A 25,261-nucleotide genomic window follows, 5' to 3' on the forward strand; every position below is an offset into this window, starting at 1 on the left:
CATTGACAATGGCATTGACAACCCTTTCTGATTCTGATTCTGAAAATACAGAAGGTAACGATCGACATATATTTTGCAGATAGGGTCACGGTGACATTGTGGATAAGCATGCACTTCAACACCAGTATGTTATGTCAAACTAAACTCACACAGTGTTCCTCAGTTATAATTAACTACAACTACTTTTGGTACTTTCACTGCTCCATTTGGCACGATGCATTGCTTTCATGTGGAACCGCTACTGCCATTGCGCTTATAAAATACAACAAAGCATTTAAATGACAGTCCCAGAACCTCTTAAATGTGAGAAAAGTAGAAGTAAACAGTAGCGTCAATGTAGCTTTAATTAGGTCCGTCCCCTTTTAGTGAAACGCATGACATCATCGCGCCCTTCAGCCAATGAGCGCACGTCGGTGGCGCTCGAGAGTCGCTCCGTGTTCGTGCAGTTTACTAGTCATCTGCGTGTGTGCATGTGTGTGCGAGTGCGTGTGTGTGAATGCGAACTTATTATTATATATATATTTTTTATATTTTCTTAAACGTAATACAATTGTTATGCAGTGTAAGCAAGCCGGGCCTAGGGTGAGTTTGTCCCGAAACGGAAATAGAAATACTTTTTTTTTTTTCCTCCTTTCTTTCTTTCTCCTCAGTTACGCAGATACCAAAATAAGTTCCCTGCGTTTAAGTCTTAAATTCTGACACCTTTTATCAGTCTATCGAGGTTTATAGATGCTCAGGGTGTCATCTTCGGAGGCTGTCAAGCTTTTGCCCGTGCCTTTTAAATGTTACAAGTCGTCCATGATCTTGGATTGCTTTGATCAACAGTAACGCGTAATAATAACAGACATATACAGACAGAAACAATGTTAAAGACTCTGACGAAGAAGCTAAGAAGACATTCTCTCAATGAAATGCACCCCTTTCAACTAAAGGTAAGTTTGGACTACTTTATATGGTGTGTTGGAGTAGCCTGTAGTAGTAGTGGTGGTGGTGGTGGTAGTAGTAGTATCCTATTGTAGTAGTAGTATTTGGCCCTGTTGTAGTAGTAGCCTAGTAGTAGTAGATGTAGATGTAGTAGTAGTAGTAGTAGTAGTAGTAGTAGTAGTAATGGTAATAATAAGTAGTAATACGCAGTAAAAGTAGCCTAGTAGTAGTAGTAGTAGTAGTAGTAGTAGTAGTAGTAGTAGTAGTAGTAGTAGTAGTAGTAGTAGTAATAGTAGTAATAGTAGTAAAAGCAGTTACAGTTGCCTAGTGGTAGTAGTAGTTGTAGTAATAGTAGTAGAAGTACCGGTAATAAGCAGTAACAGTGGCCTAGTAATAGTAGCAGTAGTTGTAGTACTAGTTGTAGTAGTAGAACTATATATTTCCATGGGAAGCAAAGTTGGGAAAGAGGTTGTTTGTGAAAAGTTTGGCTTTACTTTTGTGTCTTGTGACTCAAGCCTTTGTTGGCCAGTTCCCTGTAACTGTGCTTCAGTGGGGTTAACATAAGTTCATTTACTTTTATCTTTCACACCATGACACTGTTTGACATTGCACTTAAACTTGTCCTGCTATTGTCCATGTTGACATCCAGGAAGTATGACTTGTTTGTAGAGATTTTCTGGATGTTTCCAAGTTCTTCCAACCTTTCATTACAGTGTTACAGGGGAAATTTAGGTATAGTTGAGTTAGCCAGTTGTTTACCGAAACAGGCACATTACTACATAAAACTCCAGCAAGCATGTGGTAGTGGTAACAGATGACATACTCACCGACCTTTAAACTAAACTTTTTGAGCCTTTATTTTTAAACCAAAAGCTACAAAGCAAGTTCCCACCTTGGAAACAATCAATACAAAAACTTATTTTTTTGCATTACTTCCAGAAACTCACCAAAATGATCCTCTATACTTAAAAGTGCTCCACAATTGGTACTGCTTAGTCCCCCCCTTTTCACTGGGGAGAGGGGTGAATTGTATCCAGGCATGGGTCACTAACTTGCTCCATCCAGAACACTATTGTGCGTCGACCAACTGTATAGTCGCATGGCAGCCATTTTGTGCCAAAGTGGTCCCCCCCTTTCAAAGGCCTGGCTGAAGATACAGGGGGAAAGTGTGCCATCCCCATTGTCTGCTTGTGTTCTTGTTTGGTGCTGTGGTCAATGGCGGGGTTCCATCTTGTTAGGGCGATCAGTGAAGTGAGTGCATCTTTCTGACTGGGTTACTGATCAAAATCTGGTGGAGTTACACCCATTATTACCAAGATTATTGATTCCCACAAAAAATGATGTTGTGAGTGTTTTGACAGCGTTTTGCAGGCTTTCCAACTGTGCAACGATGGCCATGATAAACCACGAGATTAAAAAGTAGTGTCCCTGAATTCAAATGTCTGTTTAGCACATTTTGATGTTCTTAAAAACATATGTAACTTTGTAAGTTTAGGTGAACTTCCCTGCGCATGTTACAAGTTTGAAATTTAAAAATGGCAGCTCACTTTTGGATTTAAGATTTCTGTTAGTTGTCTTTGTGCCCATTAAGCCTGTATTTTACAGGCTTTGTGGCCACAATGGGTTTTAGGCTGTCCAAACTTAAGAAACACTTATGTATCGGTCTGAAATTATTTAGATTGTCCATTATTATTATTCATTCTTATTATAATAATTTGTCCACCCATATACCTGAACTATAATGGTTCCCAATAGTGCTTCCCCCCCCCCCCCCCAGAATAAAGTATGTTGTAAAACCAAAAGCATACATAAAGTCATGGAAATGAATATTTGAAAAGTGGATGTCGAGGAATTCCACCAATTATGACAGCTGCAGAGAGCAGTAACTTGGACAAGATTGTGCCTATGTTATGTGGCGTAAATGAGATGCAAAAAAAGAAATACAGTATTTTCCGGACATATTTTTCATAGTTTTTGCTGGAGTGCGACTTATACTCCAGAGCGACTTATATGTGATATTATTTGTTATGTTCATACTGGCAAACGCAAGAGGGCGCTCTTTGGCTCTAAGCGACGCAGAAGAAGAACCAGCGTAGTTTGTGGAGTTGTTTAGAAGTGACACAGAGGAAGGAATTCAATGGATTCAGTGATTTGGGGTAATACTGATGCTTTGGTAACCTTGTTAGCATGTTCTTTATGCTATAGTTATCTGAATAACTGTTAATACGTTACATTATGATACCAGACACTGAAAACAGTTCGTTGTCTATGCGTCATGTAGCTGAAGGTGTTACGATAGCATACGTACACTTATTCAACATGTTCTCTAATCTGTTATTATTTTAAATTGCATTTCAAGATGAAATGTCTGTTATTGTTATTGTCAAATACATTTGCCCCAAAAATGCGACTTATATTTGTTTTTTTCTTCTCTATGATGCATTTTTTGACTGTTGCGACTTATAGTCCGGAAAATACGGTTCTACAATTTCGACTTTACTAAAGTAATGTTTCTTCTGAAAGGTCACACTTAGCTGTGATTGGTTGAATTCACCTGTCATGCTGACCAATACCATATTGAGGGTGTATGTGCTTGAACTAGCGAGTGGGAGAGTGGACACGGTGACATTGCCATTGATCCAGCTTAGCAAGCTGCTCAGAGACACTGCACTGACAAGGATTTCATTCAGCTCTTCTTGACACACAAACACTCTGGTCTTTGTCTGTCTTAGGCTGCAACACAGTTTATGGTTTTAATGATGTGGCATCGCATCATGTGGCCTTTATCACACAAGTTCTGCTTGTGTTCTTCAACTCCTTCATGGGCTGAATAACAAGTCACTGATAGTGAAAATGTGCATCATTGTTGAAGGTTTTGGAACCTTTCTTTTGCAAAATGGTTCACATCTAAAGTTTTCTTCAAAAGAATAACATCTGCAAATGTGGATTATGCCGGACATTCTAGTTGGCTTTAGTTTTGACAAAAGTCTTTGTGTTGAGTCCATGTGTTTTTACAGTTGTGTGATCAGTTTTAAACAAGCTAAAGTAGTTTTGATTATACGCCTAAATATTGAAACTTGGCCCAAAGTTAAGGCTCAGGCCAAGGACATAAGCAGTGGAGATGTTTTCCTGCCCTGTAATGTTTCCTGACATCAAAGTACAGGCACCTCAAACTGTGTTTATGGGAGCATGGTTAAACTAATACTATATATTTAGATGTAAAACATTCTCTGCCCCAACTAAGTTACTTCCTATAAGTGATCTGTTCTTCTGTATCTACCTCTGTATCTACCTGCGTTGCACCAATGAAATTTCCCCATGTGGGACAATAAAGGAATATCTTATCTTATCTTATCTTATTTGGAGTAATGTGTGGAGCGTAGGAGTCTGAAAGCTGCAAATGTGGTTGACTGGGGCACAATAGTGAAGTCCTTATCTGTGTCTCTCAAAGTCCTGCGGTATCAAATGCAGCAGCGTAAATGCCACTAGCAGGAGAGATTCCTTACATTCTAATATAATGTATGAGCCATAAATCACAATGACATCTCAGAACATCGTCTCTCTCTGAGGTCAACATTTCCTCAAAAACTTCTAGTCCATCTAAACCGCTCGATACTGGGTCTCTTAAATTAAACATCCATAATCGTGTTTATGCATTAAATGGTTTTTTAAGACTGAGAATAGCAAATCGTTGTATTATGTTTGTGCTCAACCCAATTCCAAACAAGATGTAGGAGCTCATACCCATTGCGTTTGATGTTGAAAATAGTATAGTTAGTATAGTTAGTATATATAGTTATCAAGTCAATTAGGGATAAAGGTGGCATTAAGTTATAAAATGTCTATCTACATATATATATATATATATATATATATTTCATTACATATCCATATTGTCAACTGGTTATCTTGCTGTTTATGTTTACTTTAATAAAAAGTCTTAAACAGGGTCTTGTTCTGGATATATCCTTGGTGGTTTGAGACTCACTGAAGACTTCAGCAGCCCTTGTCCTCCTGCAAAACTACACATGTTTTACATTTGTCTTGATCTCCAATTCATCAGCTGCAACCTTTGAGTCGGCCCGGGGGGAAGGAGAGGCCAAATCATTACTGTCAGTCCCTTTGTGATCGTACAAAATTTTCTACGTGCCGACAGACCGTATTCTATGTTTGCGGTACAGTTTAAAAAGAGTGGCATATGTTTGGTGAATTGTTTTGGAACAATAACATATTATGAACTACTACTACTACATGGACAAACTAGGGATGGGACAAGTTATCGTGCCACATGTCTCGATATACAAAAATGACGTACATAGAGTAGAATTATTTTGGGAGCTTGTTTTCCCATTTGGCTCGTACAGAAAAAGGGTTAAGCAGTGGTCAGTTACATTTCATGAGAAGTGCTGTAATGAGAGAAAAATATTAAATAAATCAAAACTTGTGAGGCCAAATACGGCATGTGAGTTGAACTGCACCATTTAAACAAAATATGTATATAAACATTCTGTCAAACTTGTTTTGTCTCATTCTCGTGGACCCAACCTCTTGTCTTTTCTCATAGTGTTTTCATTGAGTTAACCAGACCAGGACGGTGCCATTCCAAGTCATGAATTATGCTCCAATCAATCAAAGACAATGATAATAATGAAAACACTCACTACATACTTATATATAATTTATGCTTTTGTTTGTGCCCCATTTTAGTACGCTATAAACATGTTTCAGATGCTGTGTGAGTGACAGCAAGCTATGCACTTAGGTCACTTAGATTAAAGGGTCTGGTTGTTTTTATTGCACTGACTGATATGGTGTATGCATGTTATGTAAAATATAAGTTTTGACATTTGTTCTGAATGTGCAATAAGAAAAACAAAACTTTATCCAAAACTAGCAACTTTCAGTGCCAGTCACTGTTTTGTGGATGTGGCCCAAGTTTAATCCATTGGAGGAGTGTAGCCCTAATCCCAAAACCGGTCTTTTGCCAATGCATTTTTTTTTGCCTCGGTGTAATTTTCCTATGGACTTCATGGAGCGACACATGCTTATTTTATGCCTCAAGGACCATTCATTGAAAAATATGGTTTAAACATTTGTTCGAATGTTTTGTAATTTAGAAACTGATTTGACATTTGAACCAATTTCTTCAAATGTTCTTTCAAAACAACATACATACATTTCAAAGTGGCATCTGCACTATTCCTATTCCTACTCCTAACAACATTCACACTTGTATTGAAAAGCTGTGAGGGCTTAGAGGCCACTGGGTCTTTTCTCACTTTTTTCTTGTCTTTTGGATGAGTACCCCTTCCACCCCCCAAAAGGAAGGAGGTGTGTGCGCTTGTGCGTGTATCAGGGAGGACAGTGTGCTTGTGTGAACGCCGGCGTACAGCAGCACATGCACAGATGGCAGCTGCTCAGCGAGGCCTCACAGTGGTAATTACCCACATGAGGGGCATTACTTAACTCTTAGCGTGGCAGTCTGCAGGGTATCTGCATTGTTGCGCCGGCTGCAGACGAGGAATTGATTTTAATGAGAGAGAGGAGAGGGGCGAGATTGTGGGAACTGAAAGTTGTCAATACAATGAATGTAAGTATGGCAGTACTTTGTCACTTTGGTTTAACACACAGGTGGTGAACATTTGTGTGAAGACAACATTTGTGTTTTTGTTCATAGAAAAAGCTTTCTTTTAACACTACTGAAGTTGTTCCCTTGACTTGCAAATGTTGTCTCAGAAGTCCTATTAAACAAATTCAACAACAACTTTTCACTCTTTTTAGGAACTATGGAGCTTCAAACATTTGAATTGTTGCCTGGCACATTGCTACTAGCATTGACTGTTTTGTAGTACAAATAAACTACAGAAATAAGCTGCCATATTGAATTACTTCTCATTATTGCATAACTTCTTTCAGTACATTAATGAAAAACATAGATATTCATGCAATAGTAGTCTTGTAGTCTTCATTTACCATTTGTGTACTCTAGTAGTTTGTGGAGCTGCGGCGTTCCCTTCCTGTCTGTTTTACTGTAACAGGGTCTGCCCGGCTGGTGGACCATATGGCATATCTGACCTCCAGTATAATGTGTCTCCTACAGATTTCTTACCATGGCAGCGACGAGGGCGGGGAGAGTGATGACTCTGAGGGGGAGAACCAGGAGCTTGCACAAATTGACAGAGGTAAGATGAACTAATCAGTCAGTTTGGATACATAATCATCTCAGTCAAAAGAAGATTATTGTTTTCTGTTGTTTCTTCCCCTTTTAATAGAATTACAGCAGGAGCCCCATTATGTTCTGTATTACTGAGGAACTTGCCAATGCTGTGGTTTCATTTCTCAAAAAATGTCGCTGAAAGGGGAAACAGCTGACAACTGGACACATTTAATACATTAAAGCACATTTTAAGTAGAAATATTAAAGACATCTTGTGTTTTGTTGACTTGAAACTAGTTATCATAACAGTAACATTTGATTTCAAAATGTAGGAATATTTTGTTTATGGAGTTACTGTTAAATATTAAACTTTTGTTTTGCTTGTTTTAACTGAAGCAGTCTATTAAATCACATCTTGATCTTTCACTCACAGAGAGACGGAGAAACTGTGCCCTCACTCCCCTTGCCACGAGTCAGCAGCACAACCAGGGGCCTCTGTCTCCAGCGCGGCTACGGCGCCTTCGCCTCCTTCTAGACGCAAATATGGACCGACATTCTTCAGAAGAAGAGCTGGAGAGGATCAGCTATGGCGACAACAGGAAGTGGATGTCGACTTTCCAAGGACGTCATGGTGATCACCATAGCAGCGCATCTAGTGATGAAGAAGTGCGGGACCTGTGTGGGTGTGGGTCTCCAGCTGGGAACAGAGCCCTGGAGCCCAGTTCCTGCCTGGCCACATCCACCAGCCCTGTCCTCTTCAGCTCCAGCCCCCCTCGAACTCTCAAACCCCCCTCCATGAGGTTCCAGCTGCAGGTGGTACAGCCGGTCACGCGCCCCATTATCCTCACACACTTTGACCAGGCTGCACCATACAGGAGGTACAGGCACAGTTACGGAGGGGAGCTGGGGAGGCCCAGTCTAGACCTGGAGAAGATGCAACAGGTGAGTGTTCAATGCAAACTAGCCCCACAAAACATTAACCCATTTTACACTTTTATACTACATGATGATAGCATGTGCACTTTTTGAATTTCATATTATTTGCAAAAGTACTAAATTACCATTACAAGAAAAATGTAGGTTGTGGCTTCTCAAAGTACATACATTTTGAAGTATTCAGCCTATTTTCAAAGCAGTCTTTCTACTTGCGTTTGCTAAAACCAATAATCCTCTGTACATATTTTATTAGCTCATATACGGTATTATCCTCTGCTGGTGTTTGTAATGAAAACATTAAAGTACCAAACAGCAGATGAACCCTATGCTGCCCGCTGAACAAGGCAAACTGTTATGTTGGTCTGGGGATCTGATCCAAAAATACAATGATGTCCCAGCAGTCTATCCGACTAGCCTTAGCGCGCACTTGGCTCCCCAAATGTGCATGCTCTCACAGGCAAACAAAGTCGTCCCTCTGCTCAGCCTACACGGTGGTCTGCTGGAGAGGGATGAAGGAGCACGGCAGATGTCCACCCTGCTTTCTCACAAAGACTAGTGAGTGTGGGGTAGCGTAAGAGGGGCGGAGGCTCAAGGAGAGGCTTAAATACACAATCAGAATGACAGCCAATAATGACAGGCGCCAATACTGATCATTTAAGCCAAACACTATTGGCCCATAGTGTACTGGGCAAGGCTGTGTGCAGAGGGTTTGGGGTCCATATGTCCACTGGGCATTATTGGGAGATGGCAGATGACAGGAGACAGCATTAAGAGGGTGAGATGAAAAAAGAGGAAGAGCTACAGAGGTCTGGCCTCCACGTCTATCATCCTGGGCCTTTTTGTGTGTGCGTGGGCACATCCTCGTGTCTGCTCATTCGTTTCTGTATCAGTCTGTGAGGAACTCACTCAAGTGGAATGGGAGGTGCTACAGGAATACAATAGGGGGCCTACAGACTGATCCAGTGTCCCATTAACCCTTTAACGGAGCACTTCCAGCTTCCCTTTTAAATGCTGAGCTGCAGCCTGGGCCATACGTTTATCCATCTCATAATTTCCCTAAAGGGGGGTTAAAGGGTCAGTGGGTTGTTTTTTGTAGTGTTTGATTATCCCTCATGCATGCTAATCCCTATCCAATTGCTCAGATGTGCCAGTGTCATTGTTTGTTAACCTGATAATAATAACTGAAGAGCCAAACTCCCTTAGTAAGGGTGTGCTTTATCTGTGTGACACTTGTGTGTTACGGAAGATGACATAGTTTAATCTGCTTTTTACTGTTTTCCTTCAAGGCAACTGCTGTTGTGATTTTGGGTGTTACAAAAATAAATTTAATTTAATGCATGTGCAGTGTGTTCATAGTAGTTCATCATTCAGCCATACTCTACCGCTTGTTCCCGTTTGGGGTCGCGGGGGACTAGTGCCTATCCCAGTGGGGTTAACACACAGACAACCATTCACTCTCATATTCATTCACTAGGGACAATTTACTGTTGTCAATGTACCCGGAGTACCCGGAGAGAACCCACATGCAGCCAGAGATTTCATGTGATGTTGGAATCATGTTGGAATGAGCTCCTTGTGGATGTGAGAGCGCTAACTACTCTGCCACCGTGCACCCTAGTTCATCATGTGTACTAATTTAATCTAAATGTGTAGTTTATTTTTACCTCATAGGCTTTAATGGACAGGACAAATGTAATAACGAAAGTGTTATGATGGGTGAAGAGCAGAAAGAGGCATTCAGCAAAAACTTGAACTTAATTATCAATGTGAAGTTCAATTCAGTGTAAAAATTATACTGAAAAAATATGATTTGATATATGTCAAACTGACTTTAGACACTTGATAGTGCCTCTAAAGTTGGTTTCATTCTCCTGTCTGTTGGCTGCTGCACCTCAGCCCACTGGATTGTAAAGATAAAACACACATACTGTAGGCCTTGGCAGGAGGTGGGCAAGACAGCAAATGCGCACTAGCCACTGCCATATCATAACAGAGGGAGAGTTGAGTTTCCATTCTTTCTTGTGCTCCCTTCCCCCTTAGAAGCCAGCCACCCAGGCCAAGACAATTCGATGATTGTGTGATCCCTCCACCCCCTCTGCTTTTTGAGAATAGTTGAACTGTATCAACATGCTGGGCAGTGGGAGACAGGATATTGCATAAGTTTTATTGACTGGTTGTTTAGGTTTGTGAGATGACTGGATTTGGCTCACTTCCTGCATCCTAAATTACGGTAGTGTGAATTTGTTGAAGGTGTTAGAGACCGTGTTTAAGATAACAGCCTCAGGTAGTCAGTCAATATTCACCTTTAGGTAGGAGTTGCCGAGACGCACGCACAGTACTTAATATAACATTGCACCATTTTGTTCCCCACAGAAAATGCTCCTGAAAAAGAATTGCGGAGGAAAAACACGGACGATAAAGATTCGGGTGAGTATCTCATTGAAACTGTCTGTCCTGATGGTAAGCCTATACCTTTGATTTGAGCGGTGTTAATTTAATGCACACACAGCCATTCTCTTTATGCACAACTATAATAGGCACTGCGGTCCAGGGTTTCCATTGACAGAAGTGATAAGGTTGCAAGGTTGCTCAGCCCCCATGCACAGCTCAACCTGTCATTTCACCTGCTCTTTAATGTTCATCCAAGTGCATGCAGGGGCACTATGTGGCTTTGGAGCTTGTTCACCCGAGATCAAAGTAGTGATTTGGCCCTTCTACCCTTAGGTTTAGTAAACAGATTTTACGTCTTACAACAACCTGTAACTTGTGCTTGTGATAGTAAGTAGTATCTATTTATTTCGGGCGGTACACTGACAGACAATCTTTCACTTTAGGGCTGCGGGATATTTCACCATTGAATCAAAATCGCAATTTGAATGGTCAACCTTATAGGAAAAGACTGCAACCATTTAAGTAACATAATTTCCTCTGAAAATACCAAAATATCCCTGAAATTGCAATTAGATACTTAACTAAAACCATTCAGCCTCATTTCCCATCTATTTTTTCATCAGCAATTTACAATAACATCATTTATTTTGGAACAATGGGGAAAATCCTGAGCATCCAAAGCGGAACTGATTTTAACTTCTCCAAATAGTCTTCATGAAGTAAGAAGTTATGAAGCAATGAAGTAAAGAGTAAGCAGCTTACAGAACTTGATGTATTGTACCCCTATGGTTTCATTATACTGAGGCAATGGGATTTTTCAATAAATGCTGAAACTAAAACAAGTAATTTGACAAATACTTCTATTACTTTTGATCTACATTGCATTATTTGCGTTTATTGCTCAAAAATATAAAACATGCATTCTTACTGTGAGCAGGCTCGCAGGCGTCACATTCTTGTAGAGATAAATACATATATTGCCAAATTGTGGAACATTCCTGGCAAAGTGATAACATTTCCAAGGGGACAAGCAAGTGGCAGACCCTCCATCAGACACTTATACATAGAGCAGCTTTAACATTCAGACTTGCATCGCTCTGTAAACATAGAAATATTAAGACTGTGTCAACATCAGTCGTTGAGAAGCTCCACATTATCAGATTTGCACGTAGACATTGATTGTGTTTTGTTAGTGGGGCTTGGGAAGATTGGAGAGCACTGTGGAACAAGCCTGGGCATCTTGGCACCGCGCGGAGCACTCCAGACGGATGCACAGTGTGGTGAGAAAAGTGACGTTATTATCACGTTGTGTGGGCTAGTGTGAGAGGAACCTTATCATGCACTTGTTTATGTACACACATCCACTGACTGTAATGCTCCAGGCTGCTCCATCCAAAGCCCTAAACAAGTACGCGGAACAACTTTAAAGGCAGAACTGGTGATGATGGAAGGATGAGGAGGAGGAGGAGTGTGTGCGGTTGCTTCCGTTGTGGTGTATTTCCAAGGATGAAGTCATTTTCCATTAATAGAGTGGCCGGCTGTCTGTTGAGCTGGCCCGATACATAGAGATATCGCCTCGTATTCTCGTGTTCTCGTTGGTGTAGCTGCTAGTGTCCTCGCTAGTGACGTCTTTGTGATTTGGGCGCGTTCCAGTTTGTTGATTTCCTTCGCACACACAATGCTCTCCGCCGCTTTACAACTTCTATTCTCTCTAACTTGGACATGGGCCTCTCTATCCCCTTGTACCCCTTTTATCTTGTCAGCCCTCAGTGTCTTGGCCCATAGCCAAAAGAGACACTGGATCCTGACCCTGGCGTCTGTGCTTTGAGGCAGGAGTTGAGCATTCAAAGATGGGAGTTGTTCTGGGGTGGAGGAGGTTGGTGGCTTTAGTTAAAGGAAGGGGTCAGTAGGAAAACGCAGCCCTGGCTTCTCCTCCAGGGGCTGCGGGTGAATAGCCGAGTGGGGCCGATGAGAGCTTCCCAAGGCAGTAGTGATGGCGTCTGGTTTCAGTCAGAATGGGTGGAGAGCAGGGCGAAGATTGATTGAGCGGAGGGAAATGTTGCAGATTTGAAGGGAGTGGAAGGAAAACCAAATGAAGGAACAGCGTGTTTTGATTTCAGATTAGGGTCCCATGGGAATCCAATACAAAAACACGACTTTGCTTAGTTTGGTATGGTGTTTCTGCACATTTAGAGTAAAAGAGTCGGCACAGTGCAATATGATTTTCACTCCTGTTCTTGATCAGTATTATTTAAGTCAAGGCAAGGCAAGGCAAGTTTATTTGTAGAGCACATTTCATACACAAGGCAATTCAAAGTGCTTCACACAGCAGGAAAAATGCATTCAAATCACAAAGAAATTACAGAAACAGAAATACAATAAAATTAACTAAATTAAAAATTATCAATCCAACTGATTTTCTAAACTAATAAAATCACAAACAAAAGAGAAGAGTGCAAAGATAAAAATTAACTACAATAAAATTAACTAAATTAAAAATTATCAATCCAACTGATTTTCTAAACTAATAAAATCACAAACAAAAGAGAAGAGTGCAAAGAAAAAATCCTTTCAGTCATATGCGCAGGTAAACAAAACTGTTTTTAGCTTAGTCAGAGTAGAACCTGTCTCACATCTTCAGGAAGACTGTTCCAGATTTTAGCTGCATAAAACTGAAACGCAGATTCCCCATGTTTTGTCCTGACTCTGGGCACCAGCAGGAGGCCGGTCCCTGAGGTCCTCAGAGTCCGAGATGGTTCATATGGCACTAACATATCCAAGATGTACTTTGGTGCTAGGCCATGGAGAGACTTGTACACAAGCAGAGCTGCTTTAAAGTCTATTCTCTGAGCCACAGGGAGCCAGTGCAGAGACCTGAGAACAGGACTAATGTGATCATACTTCCTGGTTCTAGTCAGGACCCGAGCAGCAGCGTTCTGGATGTACTGCAGCTGTTTTACAGCTCGTTTGGAGAGACCAGTGAGCAGGCCGTTACAGTAGTCTAATCTACTGGAGACAAACGCGTGGATAAGTCTCTCTAAATCTGGTTTTGACACTATATTTTTGATTTTGGCAATGTTTTTTAGATGGTAAAAAGCTGCTGATGTTATTGATTTGACGTGGCAATTAAAGTTCAAGTCTGAGTCCATTATTACCCCCAGATTTCTAATTTGGTTTGTAGGTTTTAGAGCGAGACTCTGGAGGTGACCGCTAACACTTTCTCTTTGTTTCTGTGGGCCAAAAACGATTATTTCAGTCTTGTCTGAGTTCAGCTGGAGAAAGTCACACTGTAAAAACAAGTTAAAATCGGACTGTTTATGTCATCTACAGCGTTATCATTCAGAAAGTCAAATAGGCCACTAGAGGAATGTTAACGTATTAGACACTGGGGATTTAAAAAAAATGAAAGTTTTCAATGTTGTTTGGTCACAGAGTCCGTATGTATGAAGACTCATAAAATGGTGATGTTTCTTCTCGCAATAATCAAAACACAGGGAGACTGCATGTCTTTCCTGGGGGTTCTCTCTAAGCACACCAGCCACTGTCCAAAGAAAGACGTGCATGTGTAAAGTGAATTGAAGAATGAATGTTCAATTGAGCGGATGCATGTCTGTGTATACTAGCCGTAATGACCATACAAATGAAGACAAATAAAGTAACCATGAACTTTGATACGAACAACTCATAAAAGGCTGTATAAGAAACAATAAATAGACATGGAAGTTTCATTGTGTGGCCTATATGACTAGCCCTCATGTTGATATAAAGGATCATAATTGTAGGGCTTTGCAGTGATGTTTGTATAGTGTGTAATATAGGGTTAGGGTTAGGGTATTAAAATAGGATTAAAATAAGGAAGGCAGCAGGACCTGACGGCATCAGCCCCAGGCTCCTTAAGTCCTGCGCAGATGAACTGTGTGGAGTTATGGAGCATGTCTTCAACATGAGCCTGAAGCTGAGGGTGGTACAACTGTGTGGTACCAGTGCCCAAGACACCGCGCACCAAAGACCTCAGCAGCTTCCATCTGATGAAGACACTGGAGCGGCTGGTCCTGGACCACCGCCGCTCCACTGTGAGCTCAGCCATGGATTCACTGCAGTTTGCATACTGGCCTGGCATCGGAGTGGAGGATGCCATCATCTCTCTGCTGCACCGCTCTCTCTCTTACCTGGAGAAGCCTGGCAGCACTGTGAGGATCCTGTTCTTTGATCTCTCCAGCGCCTTCAACAACATCCATTCAATGCTCTTTAGGGACAAGCTGGAGACGACAGGTGTGGAGTATGACCTGGCAGAGTGGATCCTGAACTACCTCGACGACCGAGGCCAGTTTGTGAGAGCCTGGGACTCCGGGACACTGGACCTACAGTGTTGGGGCGCCTCAGGGCACCGTCCTCATACCCTTTCTCTTCACCCTCAACACTGCAGACCTCAGATATGACATGTAGAGCTGTGTCCTGCAAATGTTCTCTGACAGCTCTGCCATCATCAGACTCATCATGGACGACGATGCTGTGGAGTGGTGGCATCAGCCCTCCTGTACGGTGTGGTCTGCTGGAGCAGCAGTATCACAGAGAGGGAGAGGAAGAAGCTGGACAAAGTCATCAAGAAGTCCAGCTCCGTCATGGGCTGCGCTCTGGACTCGGACCAGAAGGGTCCTGGCTAAACTCACATCTATGTAGGTCCATGAGTCTCACCCCCTGCAGGACACTCTGTCCGCTCTGGTGAGCAGCTTCAGTGAGAGACTGATCCACCCTCGCTGAGAGATTTCACAGGTCTTTCCTACCTGCTGCTGTCCTGAACATGTGTACCTCAGCTTCATAATCATGTGCAATACTGTCATATGCATGTGCAATACTGTGACATAGTGTCAATCATCCCTGGTGCAATATTCTTATTATTATCAAGATAAGACTTTTTTCTGTTTTTATTATTATACTTCTGTACCTAATCTGTGTTGCAACACTCGAATTTCCCCATTGTGGGACAACTAAAGGTTCTCTTATCTAATCTTATCTTAAATGTGTTAGCCTTGTGACTGACTGGTTATTGTTTGGATAGGCTTCAGCTACTTCCACTACTAAAAAGCAAATGTAGAATAATTGTCATGTATTACTTGTGTGCACAGTTGCATAGCTAAACTTTACCCACATTCATCTTCATATAAATAGAAAAGTTAACTGATTTTGTCAGTAAAATTATACCTTTATATCTTACCATTGCTGGTTCAGTCTATGCTTGATGTCAAAGTAAAACGGTACCTACGCTTTTCAGAAATTGGGACCAGCCAAAAAGCCCATGAATTAACCTTGACTGTATTTCCAATTTGTTTCTTAAACTCGTCCAATCCCATCAAAGCAGAAGTGCCCCAGCTGGAGTTTGTCAAGCCTCTGGCTATGTCTTTAGTGTGTCTTAAAGGACTTCTTCTTTTGGGATCTGAACTTTGTTTGACCCTTTTGGGTTGTGGATGTCTGTTCTCCTGCAGATGTCAAAACAGGACGACTCTGTGGGGATCTTGAAACCATCCTGATCTATGTCGTCGTCCCCCCCCCTCAGTGTTCGCCCAAACCCCCATACCATCCCAACACTTAACAGCAACATAAATCACACGTACTGTAGCACATTGCTGGCCAGTATAAAGGGATTTTCCATGTATTGGTTTTTGTCTGTTTTTGTTATCAATGGTCGTATGTAGTAGTGGGAATTGTTGCTGTGTTTCAGCTTCTCTGTGTAGTCAGAGTTAAATCCCTAAAGATACAGCATAGCAACACGTTCATAGAAAGACATGATGTCATTGTCGTGCTCAGTAATGAGAAATTGGGCTGAATGAATAATGCATTCAGTTTGTCAAAAGCGCCATGCAAGAACAATTATTAATTTCACATTAGTTTGATTGAGTTTAAAATATGTATGTATTCTTCCTGTGTGTGTTTTTGTAAAGCCCTTGCAGTTTTCCAATCATGTGTTGGTGCTCTCTTGCATGGATGTGAATAGAGCAATGGAAATTCACAGCTATAATCTAAAAAACATTGGGAACACGCTTAAGCTCCAAAGCCCAAATCTATCCCACTTTGCAGACTTCACTCCCCCTCAACAGGCGCTGGAGAAACTGCTGCCTCACTGCCAAATCCAACAAAGTCATTTCCTGTCGTTTCCTGTTGGGAGGAAAATGACCAGGGCTAATTTTAGATGTAAAGCCTGTAGAGCAGTTAGTGGCCTGCTGCAGCTCACCAGGGGTCGGCCTTGTGTGGGGGAAAAGTGTAAACCTGAATGAAAAACTAGAAGTGTTTTCACTTGTTTTAATGAGGGCCAGACATTTTCCCACCGTTGTTTCTCACAGTCCTGGCACATTGGTTAAAATAATCAGAGACGAATAATAGCATAACCAAGCAGTTGACCTAGAGCCGCAGCTAATCCATGTCCATGTCCATGCAAAAAGTGAAGATTTTCAGTGTGCAAAAGAGAGTAGATTGGTATTCCATTAGTAAAGATATAAAATAAAGGTTCAGGAGTAAATGCTCTTTCTTTACAGATAATTTCATCCCAATCGTTAAGATATTTTGAGTTAAATTTGTATTTTTGGTCTGTACTACCAAATTGCTCCCACTGCCATAAACCATAATCTAAACATGTGGACACATCTGCAACAATAATGCATTGTTCTTGGCTATAATGACAACAATAGCTGCTGTTAAAATGACTGACAGCTACAGAGTCATAGCTCAAACTGCACTATTATTATTATTATTATTATTATTATTATTATATGAAGTAAATTGTTAACTACAGAGGCTGGATTAATCACGTACAACTAACATGAACACTCTCTTCTTTCTCTTTCAGAACCTGACCAGCAGCAGTCGCCCTCCTCCCAGGTACACCTACGACCCGTCCATCTTTGCATTTCGATCACTGAGCACGGTGCCCCCATGCAGCCCCCTCAACTCCAGCGACGACCCTCCCTGTTCATAAGGAAATGCACTCAGTCCTGCCACAATGACCCAGCACCCAGCGCCCGGTTCTGCATTCCCAGACAGACAGCCGCTTTCATGTGGCTTCTGCTGCCGAGACCAACAAGTGACTGTTAAAAGACTGACAGCTTTAGAAGCACACTTAAGAAACACGTCCTCTGGTCTAACTCTTGCACACTCAGGTAATCCTGCTCTGAATGCTGAAACAGGCTAAACTACACACTAAAGTCCAAGGGTACTTCAGGTATTGCATGCCTCAAAATTCCTAAAATGTTCCTGTTTTTATGGTAAAGAAGCCAACTTTGGATTACATCCGGATGGGGAAACTAATTTAAAAGAAACAGGTTATACAATGCATGTTAGACAATCATTGGTACCAAGGAGTCTTCCTAATGATAAGATCCTTGGTAATTCTACACAACAGACACAGTGAGTTATCTTATTGTTGAACTAAAAGTTTCTGTCTGATAACTCTTTGGCTATGAATATGCAGGTCATGAGATATAACCAACTGTAATGACTGTAGTTTAATAGTCGATATTTGATTATGTACTGTGTATTTTAATGACTGTCACTTGTAGTCAAAGTTGAGTACATGTATCTTCTTTCCCTGCATGGATTCCATTGATTTGCAGAAAGGAGGTGTGTCAATATCCAATGACAATAGTTACTGCACATTTGGCAAAGTGTAATCTGTGTTCTGCATAGCCTACTTTATAGTGTGCCATGATTTTAAATACTTCTGTAATTCAGTACTTTGGAGGTAGAAGAGGATCGATTGTGAATGGACATATATTTGTGTCTTTACAAGTCCCTTATTGCCCTAGGTGACATTACTGTTGTATGAAATGCTAGTTTTCTCGATTCAGCACAGATTGTAATGCATTTGATGGACAACACCACTCTTGACAAGGACTTTGCTGAAGAGAAGGTAACATTGTGACTGATGATGTCCATGTTGCACAAAATGAACCAATAAATGCCATGTGGCCTCTTGTTTGGGCAACCACTTGTCTTTAGTTTTTATAGAAACGTTGGAGAAAAACATTTCAATGTGTGAGACCCGCTCGTTTTCCAGAGATCTTATTGCTTTACCTGAACTGTTCCACAAAATGGCATTAAACTAAGCTTTTGTAGTGTTGTACAGTAGTCTGGCTCCTATACACTGATCATACAGTGGAAAATTCCAAGCAAAGCAATGATATGTCCATAGAGACAAATGGGTAGTGTACCCTCCTCCATAAAAGTTACACTGTACACCTTGAAATACTAACTGGCGCTTAACTATTGTTTGAGTTATATATATATAAAAATATATAATATATATATTTAATATATATAATATATATTTAATATATAATATATATATTATATATAGGTGAGGTAGAGTTCAAAAGGGTAATTTGTACACAATTGGAAAGAAAATCTTTAAAAAGAAAGAAAATCTAGGTAAGTGTGTGTTTCTACCCCTCATTAGTGGGTCACACACACAAGTTCAGAGCAATCCACCTCAGCCAAGACCACAAGCCTCTTTACGCCAGATCATTCCCTGAGAAGAGCTCTTTGTGAGAGAAAAGAGAGAAAGCGCCTCTGACGTCAAAACTGGTTTGGGTGTGAACAAGGCATCCTAGTCAAAACCGACTGTCACAAGACTGGAACAATGGGGACAGAAACAATTTCCGAGTTTAATTACATTTTTATATAACAAAATACAGTCATTTGACAACATTAAAAAGCACAACGCATGAGAATACAAGAGCAATTAGTAGGACTTACACATTAAAGAACCCATGCAAACAGTTCAAGTGCTGACCGGCTTATTGGGAAATCCTGTTAAAATAAGAACTTTGAGCCACATTTGTATACACGGATATAGACAAACACACGTACGAATGCACGCACACACATCTCACTTAACTTGAGTCATTATCAGCTTGCATTTCATCCAGTTAGCCATCCAAGTGTCCAGATGGTCCGAAAAGCTGCTTCAATGCCTTCCTCTCTTTCCCTCTCCCTGCTACGTATTCTCTTTTGGAAAAAAATGGTTTTGCCAGCAATTGATAGTGCCAAACAAGAATGGGGTTCATGGTTTGGGTGTCAGGTGAATTTAACAGCAAAAGAAAAAATAATTGAGATCAATTAAATGTCCTTCACCATTTTCCACTTAGTTAGTATATTGAAGCATCTCATTCAAAGTAAATGACAACATTTTAAGTGTGACCCCATCTTCGTGTACTAAAGTGCCAGCAGGCCGACTGCCCAGCGTCGGCACTTCTCCAGCTTTCTCAATTTAAGTAAAGAGAAAGGTGTGGTTTTTTAATCACTCTGCAAATAGTCCCGAAAGCTGAAAAGAGTGGATTACCGTCTCAACGTGTGGGTTGGGGACAGTTTTATTGGTCTGCCTCTTTATTTCTCAGAATGACCAATAGTAGGCTTTCTTTAGAGGTAAGTAGACCACTTTGTATTGTAGGCATTCACTGGTATAGAAACTGGTGAAGTTGAGTAAGAGCGCTCCCTCAGTAGCCATATTTGTCATTCAGGTGTGTGCGACCATCTCCAGTCTGATCTATAGGAAATAAAATTTGTAAAATTAGGTTGTTTTATTATTCCAACGGTGTCAAGTCTCGTTTGAGACCACTGCAAAAACTTTTAACGTTTCCCCTCAATATCTGGGGACCCCTGGAATCATCCCCCCAAGTTGAGAACCACAAGTGTACATCTCCTTATTCCGTCTAAAGCAAAGTTATCTCTACAAAAGTGTGACTTTAAAAGTATACCTTACCTACAGGAGGCACCCACACGCAATAATCAGGGTCATCATCAGGATACTTTCCCCCGGTGAGTGGCACAGGCGGCTAAAAACAAACAATATGTAATGAATGAATACAACCAATTAACACTGTTTTGCCGTTGAATATGCAGACTCTTACCCGGCCAATAACTTTCTTCTTCTTTTTGAGACTGGCCTCAGCTGTTGTTTTACTATTGCCTTCCAATTTAGACTCTATTAAAACATTATTGGTCAGGGACAACTTTAATAGCCAGAGTTGATGTATGATATGTATGATGATGGGACAGGTTAAACAGTATTTAGATTTTAAAAAAATCAAACCTGAGCAAGTTTGTTCTGGGGAAGTTTCCGTGTCAATGGGACTTTTATTGACCTCCTCTGCTGCTTCTGATGGATCAGCACCTTTCTTTGCTTTTATACTGCGTTCTGAAAGGTAAATATATAGGCTATAGATCACAGTAAGTCACTGATGTCGGCTGTAGTAAGGCTTTGATGAGGAGATCTACCGCCCTCTAGTGGAGCTACTGAGAACATGTTTTACATCATGTTTACCTTTTAGTCTGGGCTTTGGCATTCCTTCCTCATTTTCCTCTGTTGCTATCGTTCTGGTCTCCATGTCAGGGTCAGACATAGTTACACAGTCTTTATTATCATCATCCTGGTCGGAGTCCTCCATTTTGTGCTTGCTTTCATCCTCTTCCTCCTCCTCTTCCTCCTCCGCCCCAACTGCAGGCAGTTCTTTCATATTGAAGAGCTCAGCGGGTAAATTGGGACGCTTTGGGGGAAATTTCTGTATACATGTGAAAGAAAAATAAGATAAAATAAACAGATAAATGGAAAAAACATGGGGGTTGTTTGCTCAAAAAATACTTCTTACCCCAATTGTACCAGTCTTGAGTTTGAATTTACTGCCACCCTTCATAGCTCCAAAAAGCGGAAGGGCTTTTTTAGCCTTTTCTGCCCCCGAACTGCTGCTTCAATATAACATAAACAGAAGCATAGAAGCATATGAATTAATACAAATAACTGAAAACAAATATTAAGTTGCATACCTTGGCAAAAGCGAGGGTAACTGTGCAGGCCGTGTCAGTTCAACCAGTTTGCGAAGTCTCAGAGTTTCTTTCTTCAGATCAGCAACATGAACGTGGAGCTTTCTGCGCTCAACACCGTCCATTGCAGCCTCGCTCCGTACAGCGGTCATGAAAGCGTCCAGAGGATCCTCGGTCGATGACCCGGAAGAGTCTGACAAAGATGCGGTGAAATCCATAAATAAAAGATACTGAACTACACAAAACAAAACTTAAGACAAGGGATTTCAAGACTAACCTTTGCTTCCGAGCTTTTCAAGCTTTTTCTGCGTGTCTTTCAACTCTTTTTCCACCCCTGCTAGTTTGGCCAACTGCAGCCCAAAACACAAACATATTTAGACATCACATACACATTATACTCTTTTAAAGATTTTTACCAATTTCTTATTTTGACTGTGCTCTGATATAAACAAATATTCTCAAAATATAAATAATAAATAAAAAGAGTCATGTGTATTGTTACGTTCTATAAGAAATGAATGAACTTGGCATGTTTTACTCAATTACTAAAGCTTCACCCACCAGGGATTGGTAGGTCTCGGTTCGTTCTTCTATCTTCCCTGCTTTTTTCATCCTCTCCTGTCTCTTCCGTTCCACTGTGCCGGTTCGGTCCAGGAAAGTATCATCATCACTGTCGTAGTAGTCCTCGTCCTCCCAGTTCTTCTTCTTGCGCTTCCGGGACACTGGACACAACACATAAAAATGAGTCTTACTGTACCTTGTGATCTTGGGGAAATAAATAAGTGTCTCTTGGCTTTGATGTCCCACCTGCCTCCTGGCGCAGCAGCCCACGAGCCTCCAGCATTCGGCATGCCTCCAGACAACACTGAACCGTCACATCTTTCTTCTTCCCTGTGTTGGTCACCTCAGCCACTAACTGCTTTCCCTTGGCATCATCCACCGGTAATCTAACAGACAGCAATGTTAGTGCCTCTCAACGCGATGCTGAACACATGTTTCGTGTCTTACTTGATTCTGCAAAGCCATGTCCCTGAGCCCTTATCTTCATACTCAAACTCTAGCTCCTCGCCTGTGATAAAACAAAAAGAATTAGATAGCAATGCATTAAAAGTAATTACTTGATATAGATAATAAAAGGAATTTTAAGTATTAAACCTTCTCTGTCGTAAAATCCCTGGAGCGTTTTCTTTGGATCTTTTAGATAGGCTGCTTCCTGATCCTCTTGAAATTCTGTTGAGAAAGGGTTCTCCTCGTCTTCATCCTCAGCGACAGCATCATCACCTGAAGGAGAAATCCATAGAAACAGTGAAACATTATTTTTTAAATAGATGATTACGTCTATGATAATAAAGAAGTGCATTTTTATGGCATTACGACTTACCTATTCCCCATGAACAGCCTGAATCGTCCTTTGACTGTTTGCTCTGGCTCTTCTTGTCTTCCCCATTCTCCCCTTTATCGACCTCCTCATCGTCGTCGTCAGAACCAGCTCCCATCATACGTTTTTCCAGTTCCTCTCTCTGTTTTCGGGCACGCTCCTTCAACTCTGTCACCGTGAACTCAGACTCCTCCTCCTCATCAGACTCTGGACCCTACATATAGTGTGATTCATTAGTTAGTATGGATACAACGGTGACAACGGTGCAGATAAAATAACCTATTGTAGTATTTATATGTGATTATCTTAATTTATAAACGTGTAATAACGTGTAAGCAAGGATCTATGGGTCTAGACTAATGGTTCTCAACCGAACATGTATACAAATTAAAACAAGGCTCGACACATATTTGCTTTCCTACCAAATTCATTTATCCATGCCTGCATCCTGAAATAAAATCAAACACTGGATATAAGGCTAGTTTATAATTTTGTGCAGGTAGCCTTTTTTTGTTTTGTTTGGGGGTTGCAATGTCAATGGATGTTATTATGGTGAGAACCACTTGTTTAATACCCTTCAGACTACATTACAAAAAGACAAGATAATTACACAGGTTTATGCTTTAATCTACTGAAATCTAGGGCTGTACTTGGCTAAAAGTATGACATCTCTATGTTCTGACCCAAACAATAATTTCAAGACCAGTTATAAAAAATAGACAATAATCGATACTAAAACTACCCTCAAAACTAGAAATGTATTTGAGCATGTATTATATATATATATATATATATGATATATGATATATATATATATGATATATATATATGATATATATATATATATATGATATATATATATGATATATATATATGATATATATATATATATATATATATATGATATATATATATGATATATATATATGATATATATATGATATATATATATATATATATATATATATATATATATATATATATGATATATATGATATATCATATATATGATATATATATATATATATATATATATGATAGATATATATATATATATATATATATATATAGATATATATATGATAGATATATATATATATAGATATATATATAATAGATATATATATGATAGATATATATATATATATATATATATATATATATATATATATATGATAGATATATATATATATATGATATATATGATATATCATATATATGATATATATATGATATATATATATATATATATTTTTTTTTAATAATAAGGGAAAATGTGGGCCTTTCCTGAACAGTTCAAAATTATCTTGAACTTTATCAAAACTAGTTTATAAAATCAGATTGTAATATACAGAAAGTACTATTATTTTGTGTTAAAAATGTGAGTCTATTGGCTACAAGGACATTTTTAAAAAATCATCATTGTGGTATCGGAATTGTATAGAGTAAGAGTAAACAAATTGTTATGTTCTTATAATCTCAGTAAACAAATTAATACAAATTCTGGTCAAATAAAGACACCATCAACCGATTAATCGACTAGACAATTAAAGACCAACAACAAAAAACAAAATAATATGAAAGAACACGCGAATCAAATAGTCTTTGCATTCTAGAGAATAATACGGCATGATGCCACTTCTGCATCGTCTTACCTGTAAAATAAAAAGCCTTGTACTGCCACCAAACTTCATCACATGTCCCACTTTTATCCTAATGTAAGTGTTTGGCGGGATCTTGTTCTTGTTCACGACCGTCCCGTGCGTGCTGCCCAGGTCTTGGACGTAGAAGCCCCTCTCCTCGCCCACAGACCCGGCTTCGCCCCCGGACTCCCCTCGGTACTGGATGATGGCGTGGTACCGGGAGATGGACGGGTGCTCCAAAGACACATCACACACCGGTAAACGTCCAACTACGAAGTAGCTCTTGTCCTTGAGAGGTATCGTGTTTACAATCGCCCCATTTTTGAGGATTTCTATAGAGTATGGGTAATCCGGAGCTTCACTGCCCCAAATCGGTTCTGTGTACGGCAAAAGGGGGAATTTTCCAGGCGGGGGACCTTTAGGGAGCACGTCTTTAGACTTGGATTCGTGTTTCGTTTTGATCGTGTGCTTGTTTGGATCATTTGTGTCCTCTTCTTTTACCGTCTCCGTGTCGGGTTTAGTCTGAGCTTCTGCATTTGTGTCTTTCTTGTCCCCTTTGCTTGCTGTTTCAGAGTCTGGCGTCGGCTTCTTGGTGGGTGCAGTGGCAGGGCGCTTGGTTGACATAGAAGGTGCCGCAAAAAGAGCAGGCTTTTTAAAAGGCTCATCCGCGTCCATCTCGGCTTTAAACGCGGTTTCCGTTTCAGTTTGGTCCTTGTGGTCTGTTACCGTAGCCTCCGGTGAGTCCATTGTAAGGTTTATTTCGTTTTCCACACGCTCCTCAGACGATGGGGAAGCGGCCATGTTTTACTTTGTACGTCGGTCAATTTAGTCCGTCTTCTACCGTCACTACTATTTAACATGTTTACATGATGAAATACTGACCTGTATAGTAATGTAAACGAAAAACTTACTATTATTCCATGACTTTGGTCAAGTGCACATTTTTGATATATAGATACCCATGAACCTTATTCTTTTTTTGTGCCAGAACCGTTTTTGTTTACCGGTCATATTTACAGCAAG

The 25,261-nt window shown here is 40.4% G+C and overlaps 2 protein-coding genes across 5 annotated transcripts; one reads left to right on the plus strand and one right to left on the minus strand.

The window, feature by feature from the left end:
• Nucleotides 1–430: 430 nt before the first annotated feature.
• LOC140370250 (uncharacterized) lies at nt 431–18,383 on the plus strand. 3 transcript variants are annotated; one of them, XM_072457314.1, is made up of 5 exons: nt 431–932; nt 7,025–7,106; nt 7,515–8,023; nt 10,391–10,444; nt 17,250–18,383. In XM_072457314.1, exons 1-5 carry the CDS (start codon nt 864–866, stop codon nt 17,376–17,378), a joined length of 843 nt encoding a protein of 280 aa, XP_072313415.1. In that variant the 5' UTR covers nt 431–863; the 3' UTR covers nt 17,379–18,383. The 3 variants fall into 3 exon arrangements, with proteins under 3 accessions (XP_072313415.1, XP_072313417.1, XP_072313416.1); XM_072457316.1 differs by having other exon boundaries at nt 434–582; XM_072457315.1 differs by lacking the exon at nt 431–932 and adding an exon at nt 6,197–6,514.
• Nucleotides 18,384–19,044: 661 nt separating this feature from the next.
• On the minus strand, nt 19,045–25,070 carry slc4a1ap (solute carrier family 4 member 1 adaptor protein). Of its 2 annotated transcripts, none has more exons than XM_072457538.1 (14): nt 24,251–25,070; nt 22,599–22,809; nt 22,373–22,498; nt 22,226–22,286; nt 22,025–22,164; nt 21,779–21,939; nt 21,495–21,567; nt 21,221–21,410; nt 21,046–21,142; nt 20,721–20,958; nt 20,490–20,594; nt 20,308–20,381; nt 20,155–20,232; nt 19,045–19,938 (listed from the first exon to the last, which is right to left on the minus strand). In XM_072457538.1, exons 1-14 carry the CDS (start codon nt 25,037–25,039, stop codon nt 19,894–19,896), a joined length of 2,388 nt encoding a protein of 795 aa, XP_072313639.1. In that variant the 5' UTR covers nt 25,040–25,070; the 3' UTR covers nt 19,045–19,893. The 2 variants fall into 2 exon arrangements, with proteins under 2 accessions (XP_072313639.1, XP_072313638.1); XM_072457537.1 differs by having other exon boundaries at nt 20,302–20,381.
• Between the last annotated feature and the right edge of the window lie 191 nt (nt 25,071–25,261).

Source organism: Eucyclogobius newberryi, unplaced genomic scaffold (assembly GCF_026437365.1).
Source record: "Eucyclogobius newberryi isolate DKJ021-1_F unplaced genomic scaffold, fEucNew1.0.hap1 SCAF_21, whole genome shotgun sequence".
NCBI classification, from domain to species: domain Eukaryota; kingdom Metazoa; phylum Chordata; class Actinopteri; order Gobiiformes; family Gobiidae; genus Eucyclogobius; species Eucyclogobius newberryi.

Excerpts from the sequence above, each read along its gene's own strand:
- LOC140370250 (XM_072457314.1), top strand. The coding sequence starts at position 864 with ATGTTAAAGACTCTGACGAAGAAGCTAAGAAGACATTCTCTCAATGAA. Across the intron at positions 7,107-7,514 it reads GCTTGCACAAATTGACAGAG|AGAGACGGAGAAACTGTGCC; the intron begins GTAAGATGAACT and ends TTTCACTCACAG. Across the intron at positions 8,024-10,390 it reads ACCTGGAGAAGATGCAACAG|AAAATGCTCCTGAAAAAGAA; the intron begins GTGAGTGTTCAA and ends TGTTCCCCACAG.
- slc4a1ap (XM_072457537.1), bottom strand. The coding sequence starts at position 25,039 with ATGGCCGCTTCCCCATCGTCTGAGGAGCGTGTGGAAAACGAAATAAAC. Across the intron at positions 22,287-22,372 it reads GGGATTTTACGACAGAGAAG|GCGAGGAGCTAGAGTTTGAG; the intron begins GTTTAATACTTA and ends GTTTTATCACAG. Across the intron at positions 20,233-20,301 it reads AAGTTATTGGCCGGGTAAGA|CCGCCTGTGCCACTCACCGG; the intron begins GTCTGCATATTC and ends GTTTGTTTTTAG.